Source organism: Sus scrofa, chromosome 1, assembly GCF_054392235.1.
Source record: "Sus scrofa isolate SSC_HxYL_T2T_F1_AM1 chromosome 1, Sscrofa_HxYL_maternal_Yorkshire_Landrace_v2.0, whole genome shotgun sequence".
Taxonomy (NCBI): Eukaryota; Metazoa; Chordata; class Mammalia; order Artiodactyla; family Suidae; genus Sus; species Sus scrofa.
In genome coordinates, this window is record NC_139383.1 from 137,872,061 (window position 1) to 137,885,303 (window position 13,243).

A 13,243-nucleotide genomic window follows, 5' to 3' on the forward strand; every position below is an offset into this window, starting at 1 on the left:
TGAGAGATATTCAGTAGCTCCCTGTGGAATAAATAAACAAAACCATTCATAGGTTTCTTTTTTCTGAAAAAAAAAAAACAAAAAAAAACAAAAACAAAAATGCTGATTTTTGTCAAAAGTGTATCTGCCTATGTTTACCTCTAAGGATTTTGTGGTTTTATGGTCTTATACTTATGTCTTCAGTCCATTTAGAGTTTGTTTTTGTATGTGCTATGAGAAAATGTTCTAATTTTATTCTTTTACTTGTAGCTGTCCAGTTTTCCCAGCACCACTTATTGAAGAGACTGTTTTTTCTCCATTATATATTCTTGCCCCCTTTGTCATAGATTAATTTACCATAATTGTTTGGGTTTTATTTCTGGGCTCACTATTTTGTCCCATTGATCTGTGTGTCTGTTTTTGGTTCCAGCACCATGCTGTTTTAATTACTGTAGCTTTCTACTGTCGTCTGAAGTCAGAGGCTCTACCTTCAGCTCTGTTCTTTTTTCTTTAGGTTGCTTCGGCTTCTAGGTATTTATTTTAATAAAACGTGCTCTTAGGTTATTAACCACTCTCACTTTTTAGTTTCTTTTTATTTAAAGGTGTTTTTAAATATAATTTTTGAAAATATATTCATATTGTACAAAAATAAAAGAAAAATTCATCAAAATGAAACACTTCTGCTCTTTGAAAAACACTATTAAGCAACAGAAAGAACTGTCACAAACTGGGAAAAAATATTTGCAAAAGCAAACATCTGGCAAAAGACTTTATATCCAGAATTTATAAGCAACTCTCAATAGTAAGAAAAGAGATTAAACCAATAAAAATAAGCAAAAGATTTGGATAGACATTTCATTAAGAAGAGATAGTACAGATGGCAAATAAGTACATTAACAAATTCCGAACATCTTTAGTTATTAGGGAAATGCAAATTAAAACCACAGTAAGATACCATTACACTGAAATTAGAATGGTTAAACCTAAAAAAAACCAGACAATTCTAAATGCTGAGGGGGGACAGAAATCAGAGGTTACCAGAGACTAGGAGTCAGGGGAAGGAACTAACTTACAAAGGGCATTAAGGGAACTCTTGGGGTGACAGAAATATTCTGTATTGGTTTTTTTTGGCTGTACCCACATCATGCAGAAGTTCCTAGGCCAGGGATCAATCCTGTGCCACAGCAGCAACCAGAGCCACTGCAGTGACAATACCGGATCCTTAACCTGCTGAGCCACCAGGGAACTCTGAAATATTTTATATCTTGACTGCTGTGGTAAATTACATGACTACATAGTTTTTTCAAAATGCATAGAACTGTGTGTACCTAAAGTATGGATTTTATTGTATGTAAATTATACTTCAATAAACCTGACTTGAAAAAATTTTAAAGATAAACAGTGAAACAAATCACCATTTCACCCCTGCTATTCCAAATCCACTCATTTCCCATACTGCCTTTATCCCTCCCTTCACCTTGAGGTAGTTATATTGTAATCAGTTCCTTAATGTATTCTTCTCAAACTTCTCTTTGCATATACTATAAATACAAATAGATATTCTCATTTTTCTTTTTGATTCAAAAGGTAGCATGATGTACATTCTGCACTTATCTTATTTTCACTTAACTGTGTCTGTAAGACCTTCCCATGTCAGGATATAGAGCATCTTCATTCTTTTTTGCAGCTGCAAGGTGTATTCCATTGTATAGAAGTACACTAATTTATTTAAACAGTTGCCTATTATTGGGCATTTGAGTTTCTTCCAGTCTTTGGCCATCATAAGTACTAATGTAGTGAACAAATTTGTATATCATTATTTTTGCACATATGCAAGTATTATCTGTAAGATATAAGTTCTAATGTAGTGAACAAATTTGTATGTCATTATTTTTGCACATATGCAAGTATTATCTGTAAGATAAATTCCCGGAAGTGAACTTACTGGGTCAAAGAGAATTATGCATTTGCAATTTTGATAGACATTGCCAAATTGCCATCAACTGGGGAAGTTTCAGGAGATTGCCTATTCAGGGCCCAGTTAAGTGTCACCTTATTTTTAAGATTTTCTTCTTTCTTAAGACATTTTCTTCTTCCTTTCCACCAAAGAGAACTAATGCTTACCGCTCCTGGGCTTTCATAGTATATTGTATTTTGCTGCTGATGTTTATTATAACCTGCTTTGAATTAAAATTATTTGCAAATATAACTGTGTTCCTCAAATGGGTTGAGTTGTCTTTTCTGCATTATATAAAGTGTCTGAATTTTCTTGACCTGGTATCATTTCTTTGATGGAGCACAGCAAGATCTCACTAGACAAGCTAATCTCTCTTTATCTCAACCTTTCCATGGTAGAATATCAGAGCCAGGCCAGGGAACTCTTAACTGGACAGAGTCTTCTGGGCTTGTCTTGGATAGAATCCATCAAGGCAAGTCTAGGTACCCAGGTAACCATGGTCTAGGCTGCAGGATGTGATAATGGGTCTAGGGATTTTCATTCTGACAGATATTGGGGTGAAAATAATTGGACAAATTGCATGTTACAGAAACATTTTAGTGTAAGCAAATGCTCTTCTCAGGTAATGGATGAAAGTACATTCATTTCCTCTGAAATGTTACTTACTGAAAAGAGTTGATAGTAAGCTTTCAGCTATCCTCTTAGTTTTTTCTTCTAGAAGGAGAAATCTCTGATCTCAGAGTTGCATCAACCAAATTGAGAATAGATATTCCTGTTAGTCATGATGTCTTGGGGATCCTTAACCCACTGAGCAGGGCCAGGGATTGAACCTGCATCCTCATGGATACTAGTTGGGTTCGTTACTGCTGAGCCACAATGAGAACTCCTTCTCATGGTCTTAATATACTTATTTATAACCAGAGCCTGAATATTAATGAATATACTGTGTTGCTTGCATGATTCAAGGTACATGAAAGCATTTAATGCTTTCTAATGTACAGAGTTTGTCATAAATGCCACTTTATTTTAAAATGTATGTAGGAAAGATGGGACTCACTGATGACTAAAATGTTACCAGTGGTTTTTTAAACATGATTCAGAGATATTCTCTGATTTTTATAATTTTACAATGAAAAGTTAGAAATTTAAATAGTGTTTTCTTGCAACAATAAGACATATGTTTCTCTGTTGTACTTCATGGGCTTGAGTGTGCTGAAACTTATGCTGTTTTAAGCTCATTTGTTATTCTTTGCTTGGTTTTGTAGCCTCGGGCTGTGGCAGGCTTTCGAGGGACAGTTCGTTATGCATCAATCAATGCTCATCGGAACAGGGTAGGTATCTGAACTAGAGTCATATTTGCATGAGCATGCTGATGGCTTGAATCAAACTGACTTCTTTATATTGGAGTACAAAGCTGTGGAAAGTGCTTAGGAGCAGATGGAAAAATGTTAGTAGTACTAATGCTTGGTAAGGTCTATAGTGGACAGTAGATGTTGCAGCTGCACAGAAAATAAACTGGGTTTGTCAGAAAACATAATAGCTAGGTATACATATATGTCTATAGGGAATCTTGTATCCTTAATTAGGTATGGGTAAATATTAACAAATTGAATACAGAATTTTGAAGAAATAAAACGTGAGTTCTAATCTAAGAAATTATTTGGAAATTCATACTATCAGTACCTAATGAAATATAGGAGATCACCATGCATCTGTAATCTGCATCTAATCTCTGATATCCCCTCTCCATCAAGCCTTTTGTTTTCATCAAGATCTAAAGTATAGACAACCTAAACCTTTTATTTTCATCTTAGTAAATTGTACCTTTCCTCTTGAGTTAAATATTTTAAATTTCTCTTTCTTTTTTTTTTTTACTTTGGTCCTTTTGTTTTGTTCTGATTTTTTTCCCCCTCATCCTGAAACTTAATTAAGAGTAGGGAAAGGTGGATACACTATGACTCTCAGTCCTTGATTTTGTTTGGATGGAGTTGAGAAATTTAACAAGTGATTCCTTGATAAAATAAAGAGAAACCTTTTTTTTTTTTTTAGCTTTTTAGGGCCTTACCTATGGCATATAGTGGTTCCCAGGCTAGGGGTGGAATCGAAGCCATAGCCACTGGCCTACACCAGAGCCACAGCAATGCCAGATCCAAGCCGCGTCTACGACCTATACCACAGCTCACGGCAATGCCGGATCCTTAATCCACTGAGCGAGGCCAGGGATCGAACCTGCAACCTCATGGTTCCTAGTCAGATTTGTTTCTGCTGAGCCACGATGGGAAATCCCAAGAAACCTTTTCTTCATCTTTTGTTACCTTATTCTTATTCTGTGAAGCCAAATTCACTTAATTAAAATTTGACCAATGCTAAATATAGTAGGAGGGGAATGCTGTGGTTTAATATGCTACACTCCAGTTAATTTGGTTTCTTAGGATGTGATTATAAACTGAAAATCAGAAAAGTATTTTTATCAGTGTGTAGCACTCTGCCAAACATTTTAACTGCTTTGGTTAGATTCAGTGTTGCTTTATTTTATGGCATCTAGTTAATTATTCTGCCTTGAAAAGAAAGTGCTCTTATTCTCCAAGTAGATTCTTACAAAATTTTACAAGTACTATGCTTTTTAGTTAATCCTATTAAAAATAGGTCCACATTGGAATTTTTGAAATAGGACATTCTTTTAAGCATAAACGTATTCAGAGATGATAATAGCTGTATAACATTTCCAAAATAGCTAATAGAAAGGTATTTAATATATATATATGTAATTTTTAATTCTTTTTTTTTTTTTTTTTTTTTTGTCTTTTTGCCTTTTATAAGACCACTCCCGTGGCACATGGAGGTTCCCAGGCTAGGGGTCGAATCAGAGCTGCAGCTGCCGGCCTATGCCAGAGCCACAGCAATGTGGGATTCGAGCTGTGTCTGTGACCTACACCACAGCTCACGGCAACGCCAGATCCTCAACCCACTGAGTAAGGCCAGGGATCGAACCCGCAACCTCATGGTTCCTAGTCGGATTCGTTAACCACTGAGCCACGACTGGAACTCCATATATGTAATTTTTAATCTAAAGAGTAAAGAATTCTTCTAAAATCTTTTCGAGCCTAGAGTGCTCTATCAGTTGCTCTGTTAACCTCCTTATTAGTAGTTATTCATCTAACCAGGGTGGAGAAATTTAATAGTGCATAGCAGTGGTTCTTACCCTTCTTTTCTGCTCCCAAAACACCTGAGAAATAGAATGCTTTACACAGTAACTCAGCTTCATAGCAGTGTCATCAGTATATGTGGTGATATAGGAGTGCAATTAATGGAAACTTGAGAGGTCTTGTCTGATTTAAAATGATTCCCAGATAATTCTAATGTATTTCTTTCATACTCTGTGACCCTGGTTTGATAATTTCTTAACCTAATTAATACACTCCATTTTTATTTTTTTGGTATCTTAATCTTTTAACATAATTTCCAGACAATACAAGGATTTTTCAAAGCACTTGATTCTCTTTTTATTTTATCTCATTTTAATCCTTTGTAACTATTTGTTTTATCTCAGTACTTTGAAGAAATTACTTTCTTCTGGTTCTGCGGTTGCTACTGAGTCCTTTGACCACTTAATTGTCGTTACTTTATATTTAATTTTCCTTTTATGTGTTCTTGACTGCTTTTGATATTATTGTCTTTGCTGAACTATAGATATGTTCAAATATGCCTTGGTATGAGTTTCTTTATATTTTTTGTTTGAGATTTGTTATGCTTCCTAAATCTGAACATTCATGTCTATTGTCTATTCTGGAAGATCCTCAGATGTTATTTTATTTAAATATTGCCTCTTTTCCTTTCTCTCTATACCTTTATTTCTATATTTCCAAATTGATGTATTTTAGACCTTCTTGTTCTATCTTCCATGACTCTGTTAGATTTTCTAGCGCCCCCCCCCCCTTTGTAGGGTCACACACACAGCATATGGAACTATGCTAGGGCTCGGATCAGAACTGCAGCTGCTGGCCTACACTGTACCACAGCACTGCAGGACCTGTGTCTTCAACCTACACCGTAGCTCATAGCAACGCCAGATCCTTAACCCACTGAGCAAGGCCAGAGGATACTAGTCGGGTGTGTTACTGCTGAGCCGCAATGGGAACTCCAGATTTTCTCTTTTTTGTTTCTTGTTTTGCATTCTAGATAATATCTTCAGATCTTTCTTCTAGTTCATTAATTTTTTTCTTCTGATGTGTTCGATCAGCTTTTTGACCTGTCCATTGGGTTTTATCTATTGAATTTTTTTTTTCAGTTCTATTGTAGCAGAGTTGATTTGCAATGTTGTGTTAATTTCTGCTATACAGCAAAGTGATTCAGTTATATATATGTGTGTTTATATTCCTTTTCATATTCTTTTCCATTATAGTTTACTACAGGGTATTTTTTGTCCAAAACTATTTTTTATTCATGATTTTAATTTTTTCCAATATTACAGGATATTGAATATAGTTCCCTATGCCCTACAGTAGGACCTTGTTGCATTCTATATATAGTAGTTTGCATCCATTAAGTTTTTAATTTCTATATTTTTACTTCTAGATGTTATTTTTGATCCTTTTTAATATGTAATTGTTCTTTCTATTTTAGGGGTTAGAATATACTTACATTCTTTTGACTTTGATTCTATTTTTATTTAAACATTTTAAATATTCTTATTTCATATTATCTATCTTATAATTCCATTTTTGAAATTCTCGGATATCTAATTTCTGCTCTTTATAATTTATCTATAGGATTCTATGAGGTCTGAATTTAAAGGTGCTTTTAACTTGAGAGGAGTTTCATTTGCATCTGTCATTACTGGAGGACAGGATCACCCAGCAAATACTTAATTTCTGGGCTTGGTTTCCTGGGTCACATGAACAATATAAATTTAAACTCCAAATCTGGTTGAGGGGTTGGCCTATGGTAACAGATTCTTAGAGCAGATTTTTTTTATCACTTACTTTATTACTTTGATAGTGGTTTATAGAAATAATTTTATAGAAAAAAATTATTGCTGTATAACATACTTAACAAATATTTCAGTAAATATAGCCCTTTGAGGGTCCTAGCTATGTGGTGAGGGTTGAGGTGGGGCAGTGTCTCAGTTACAACTCCTGTCTTGTGTAGGCTTAGTGCTTTTACACTGTCAACTGCATTGTTGATAAACATATGACAGATGCTCCCAAAGCCAAAGCTTCAGTATTAGCTTGTTTCACATGTTTCCAGCTTTTTAAAAATTTTGCCTCTAAAGATTTCCTTTATGTTTTTTATTGTATTAATTTAAAGAACATCTAACATTAAACTTGCCACCATAACCATTTTAAGTGTATAATTCAGTAGTTTTGAGTATATTCACATTATTGTGCAACAGATTTCTAGAACTTTTTCATTTTGCAACACTGAAACTCTGTACCCGCTGAAAACTAATTCTTCCCCCTTCCCCCCAAGCCTTTGGTAACTACTTTCTTTTACTTCTTAATGAACTCATTCATTGATTAACTGGCTGTTAATTATATTTTTCCACCATTTCTGGGTTTTGGGGTGTTCTTTGCATCAAAAACTTTTCAGTATATCTGTTCTGCTATGTAGATTGTTAGGTAGCTATATAGATATGTACATTTAGCTGATAATTTTATGGGAGATGGAAACACAATGGTTAGGTCTTAGACAATGTAATGTACTCACAAGGAGTGGTAATGTAATATGACTGAATTCTGTTTTGGTTATGAAGGAAATGGGAAGACATGATGACCTTTGGTCCTTATTCTACATGTTGGTGGAATTTGTAGTTGGTCAGCTGCCTTGGAGAAAAATAAAGGACAAGGTAATTTTGGAAATGGAAATGTCAGTTTGGGTAGGGGAAAGAATAAAAATATCTCCTGGTTAGGCTTTTTTTTTTTTTTTTTTTTTTTTTTTTTATCTTTTGTCTTTTTAAGCCCACTCTTGCAGCATATGGAGGTTCCCAGGCTAGGGGTCAAATGGGAGCTGTAGCTGCCAGCCTATACCACAGCCACAGCAACACTGGATCTGAGCTGCGTCTACCACAGATCACAGCAACACTGGGTGCTTAACCCACTGAGCAAGGCCAGGGGTCGAACCTGTGCCTTCATGGATGCCAGTCAGATTCGTTTCTGCTGGGCCATGATGGGAACTCCCTCTCCTGAGTAGGCACTTTGGTTGAGAATATACTTATGCATAAGAATTAAAATTTACAAACATTTTCACTATATCCCAATATGTGTATTTTTCTATGAGCTGATATTAGAGATATAATTAATGTTATGATTTTTTCTATGTATACAGAAAAGAATAATTTGTAATTATCATTTCTTATTTAATTTCTAACCCTACCTCTTAGTTTTTGTTTTTACTGGTTCCCTTTTTTCTTTTTTATAAGTCAATTAGGCTTTTAATTTTTTAATTTCACATTATATTGTTTGGTTTGAAACTTGTAGACACATTTGTTGATTAATAAAACCAGACCAGACTTAAGATCAGCTCTTTCTTTTGGGGAGCTATTCATTCACTGATACAGAACTCTGTGTTACTCTTTTGGTTCTGCGTTACAGTTTTCCCCTCATTTAAGACAGTGTGCATTAAGCTATTAGCTATAGTAAGAGCTCAGTTCTTGCTTTATATTTAATTACCCACTGTCTCAGCTGCTAGTACATACCCTTGAGATGGTTACTGAGAGGCTCTTAATGTGTAGCTGCCAAGAGAAATTGACATTGGTTCTTTTTCTCTTTACTTCCCAGGAACAAGTAGGCTCTATTAAGGAGAGGTATGACCACAGGCTTATGTTGAAACATCTCCCTCCAGAATTCAGCATCTTTCTGGACCACATCTCCTCTTTGGATTATTTTACAAAACCAGACTACCAGGTAATCATCTTTGTGAGTTCTCTAGGTTAATTCTGCTCTCTCTTTTAGTCTCTGTCTTCACTCCTTGTACCTTTTAGGATGTTATAAATGAATATGGGAGGTCCCTAGAATAATACTGTTATTCTATGTCCATGTCTGTGCATGTATGTATGTGTTTCTTCTCTTCTGGAATTTGTTGACCAGAAGGAAATGTCCAAAGGTAATGTATCTGTCGAGGGCTTGAGGGCTGCATTTAATAAGTTAATATGCTATGGGACAACAGTCAGTGAAGATTATTGGCTCCATTTTGTCTGTGGTCAGTGAATCATTTCCTTAGAGCATCAGTTAATGAGGCCTTAAAAGGGTTGACTAGGTTTACCACAGATTGCATCCCTAACCCCATCCAGTTGGATTTCAGAAGATTCTATTTCTGAAAACAGGGAAACTTGGTCAGAGCTTAATGCAAAATAATCATTACCACTGAAAACATTAATGAAGACACATCAATTAATAATAACAGTAGTATTTTAGTGTATCGTTTTTATCTACAAAGGACAGCACATTGGATTTACTCCTTGTTAATGGAAGTTTTACATTCTAAAGTGTTGTTAGTGTCAAAAGACTAGAAGACTACAGCACAGTGAACTTTTTGCATTTAATAACAATTTCTTTGTGACACTGCAGCTTTTGTATAATATGTAAATAGGATATAAAGCAGAGAGGCAACATAGTCTTGGTCCTTAGAGACCTTAAGTGGGTGAGCTTGTCTTGTTCTTTTATATATATCTATTTGGGTTATAAACTATATAGACAAATAGAAAAATTACATTGTATATGAGTTACTTCAGAATATGTTCTCATGTTTATGTTTTATATGGATTTTCTGAAATGCAGAGAGTTCATATCACTTGCAATAAAACAATGAAATTGTACATACAAGACTAGATTCACGAGGAGCTGGAAAGTGTTCCAACTTTCCCACCTTGGATGCTAATAAATTTTTTATTGACAAAGTTTGCATGCAAGTGTTAAAGTTTAGCACAGTAAAAAAAATTTTCATCACATTCTCCACTTAGCCTACAATCTAAAGAAGACTATCGTGTTTACCAGCTAAAGTTTGAAAGTTAGACCTATGACTATTGTCCAGTTTTTCGTTTGGACATTCTCTTCAGGGCTTTTCTGTGTTTCTGTCACCTGGTAACAGTATAAAATATATAGTAATTTTTTATTTTTGGAAGAGAGAGAAGAGGCATAACATTTCATTTTCTGATTCTTTCTTGTTCCCCAGTCCTTCGTAAGCAGTGAGTGGGAGTAGAGGGCGGGTAGATGGAAGAAGGATGATTGGGAACAAAAAACATCGTTGTCGGTGACTGATGCATTCTGATGACCAGTATCAGTGTGATAACAGGTTCTGCAAAGATCTGACCTTGGCAGCTTCTGCCTCTGGCTTTCCTCACAATGCCCTGCTGCAGTCTTCATTTTGAGAAAAATTTCTCTGCTTTGAATCTGAACGTTCTTCTGAACTAATGCCGTCTATGTGGCTAATTTTAGAGTTTGGAATTCATTTCTGAATTTGAGTTGAATTACTGTTCTCTCAGAATTTAAATTCCATATTGAACAACCAATGTAGTTAAAAACAAAAATCAAACCACTCCAGCAGCAAGCAAAAACCATACCAGTCTTTAGTGTGACTGCTTCCCTATCTATATCAAAGTATTCAGATAATAGTATGTTTCCAGCTGAACCAAGACCAAAGTGTATTTTATAATCAAAGTGTATGATGCTTTTTTACATTTTCACTTTCAATATCTATGTTTTGTAAATCTTTACCTTACCAAGTAACCTGCTGGTGCTCACTCACATAGAATGTGTAGACCTAGAGAGAAGAGCTGTTTGCTCTCTACCAGGAATTTCTTATGCATGTCTCAATTTGAATGAAGCCTGACACCTGCTTTTGGAAAGTGTTAAGGTGTTTTGGGAAATTACACCCAAAGTTTGTCACTACTTAGTATTTATTTATGTCTGCCTTCTCCACTGGCTTTTAAATCCTGGGGGGTACAACCATATATTACTTTGTTTTTTTATCCACACTATCCTGGCATGTTGCTATACCTAAATTTTCAACAAATGTTAGAAAAGTTGAATTGAATCTTAGTTTGCCTAGTTTAAGTTTCCTACTCAGGAAATGCAAGGAGAATCAGCTCTCATGAGTGCGTAAATACTATGTTCTAAACTAAAGGTAAAGATATTATGGTGAAGATTAAACCAGATATCTCACTATGAATACATTCAACCCTCGATATCTATAGGGGAGTCCAAGACCCCCGGGGATGCAAGGTCCTCAAATCCCTTATATAAAATAGCTATATTTGTATATAACTTGTGCTTTCATATAATTTAAATCATCTCTAGGTTACTTATAATACTTAATACAATGTAAATGCTTGGCATATAATTTCTGGCTTGTGGCAAGTTCCAGTTTTGCTTTTTAGAACTTTCTAGATTTAAAAAAACCATTTTTGATGTGGTTGGTTGAATCCACAGATGTAGAACCTGTGGATTGTTTTTATTATTAGATTTTGAAAGAGTATAGCAACTATAAAAGACAAGTGCTGGGCCATGAATCTCCTTTAGTGGTAAAATTATATAGTTCTACACACACACACACATACACACACGCACACAGACTACACATGAAACTGGTGAAATTTGATAAACTCTGTGGATTGTACCAATGTCATTTCCTTGTTTTTGATCTTGTACTCTAGTTATTTAAGATATTACCATTGAGGTAAACTGGGTAAAGGTGACTTCTTTGTATTGTTTTTATGATTTCCTATGAGTCTTTTAAGTATTTCAAATTAAAAGTTTAAAAAAGTGCCAGGACAGCACTTTCAGAAACATAGACAGCTATAAAAACATTGTCTGTTGTTGCCACCATATAATTTAAATAAATCCCTTTAAAATATTTTGAGAAAGGGAGGTGTTTTTGAGGGGTGCCTAGCAAAATCTTATCAACCTTAAATTCCACCACAGTACTTCCTTCTGTAGGTGACACTGTTACTAGTTAATGGGAAGCTAAGACCGCAGCATCAGATTGGATAAAGAAGAATCCTTGGTGCCTTAACACATTATCACAATAATGACATGGCATTGTCACAATAATACATGGGTAGCATGTTATCCCCATCTTAGGGAGACTTAGTTTAGACACATTGCCTGGGAAAATGAATGCTCCTAGAAGTGGTACCTGAACATATTTCTGAGTCTTTCAAAACGGCTCAAGCTCTTTCTGGTTTACCCCATCCATACCTTCCTTGGAGAAGTGGCCACAAACATAGCAGGCATTGTTAAGTAAATACAGACATGAGTGGTTAATAAAATTACAATGAACGAACTAATAAGTTATATGAAGAACTATCAGAAATTGTTAGTCATTAATAGGGTCACATGATCCTGACATAAGAACACAAAAGTTTCTTTTTAGAGTGTCAGATTGTGTTAAGCATCATTTAGCAAATTGAGAAGACTAATGAAACCCATAAACATATATAGCGTTGGTGAGCCTGAAAATAAACTATGTATATCAGCCAGTTCATATATTGCCACAGCATTTCTAACATAAGAGCATACGAGAGAGAGGAAGACCAAAGCCAACCAAGCTTCATTAATCTTGGTAGTATACTTTCCAGGTTTAGGAATTAGGACTGTTTATACAGAGATTACACCAAAATGCAGCAAGCTTGCCTCTGCATTGGGGGACTTAGAGCCATTTTAGGATCCTCTGACTTGAGTAACAGCAGAGTTAAATTTTTCAAAAGGCATAGTAGATAGACTGCTTGTGAAGCAAATAAGAGGCTGAGCTAGGGAATAAAAGTGAGAACCACCCACAAAATAAGGCATCAGAAAAGGTCTTTCTTTTAAGTTGTCATTTAAGCCAGACGCTAAAAAAGGGGACTGTATTGGCCATGTGGAGAGCAAAAACAAGAGGAAGAAGGTTATCAGCAAAGGGAAGAATATGTGCTTAGACTCTGCTACGAGAAAGGAATGGAAAGAAAAGTGGCCAGAACACAGAAAATGTGGGGAGAGAGTGGTTTGAGATGAGATTAGGAAGAAAGGCAGAGGCCAGATACAGGACCTTGTAGGCCTTGTTTAGGAGTTTTATTTTATTCTAAGTGCAACAGGATGCCTTGGAAGTCTAATAAACAGGATGCTATGGTCTAGTTTGTGTTCGAAGAGGATTACTTTTGCAGTCGTGTGCGTTGAAATGAGGTAGACGAGAATCAGAGTCTACTTAGGAAGGTATTGAGAGAGGCTGAGCTGGGCCTTGGTGAGAAAGAAATATTTTAAAAATCACTGTTATAACACCACAGAGGTTTATTTTTTTGCTCACATAACAGCATAGTTAAGTTGGGCTGCTCTCCTG

General features: G+C 35.4%; 1 protein-coding gene across 5 annotated transcripts in view; it reads left to right on the forward strand.

The window, feature by feature from the left end:
- The window catches only part of TTBK2 (tau tubulin kinase 2), a 150,341-nt gene that overhangs the window by 84,077 nt on the left and 53,021 nt on the right, over positions 1 to 13,243 (forward strand). For all 5 annotated transcript variants that reach the window (XM_084973191.1, XM_021097126.2, XM_084973216.1 and 2 more), the window contains 3 exons: positions 3,202 to 3,267; positions 7,689 to 7,781; positions 8,713 to 8,838. In XM_084973191.1, the coding sequence (XP_084829317.1) occupies positions 3,202 to 3,267; positions 7,689 to 7,781; positions 8,713 to 8,838 (285 nt within the window). The remainder of the gene's footprint in view (positions 1 to 3,201; positions 3,268 to 7,688; positions 7,782 to 8,712; positions 8,839 to 13,243) is intronic.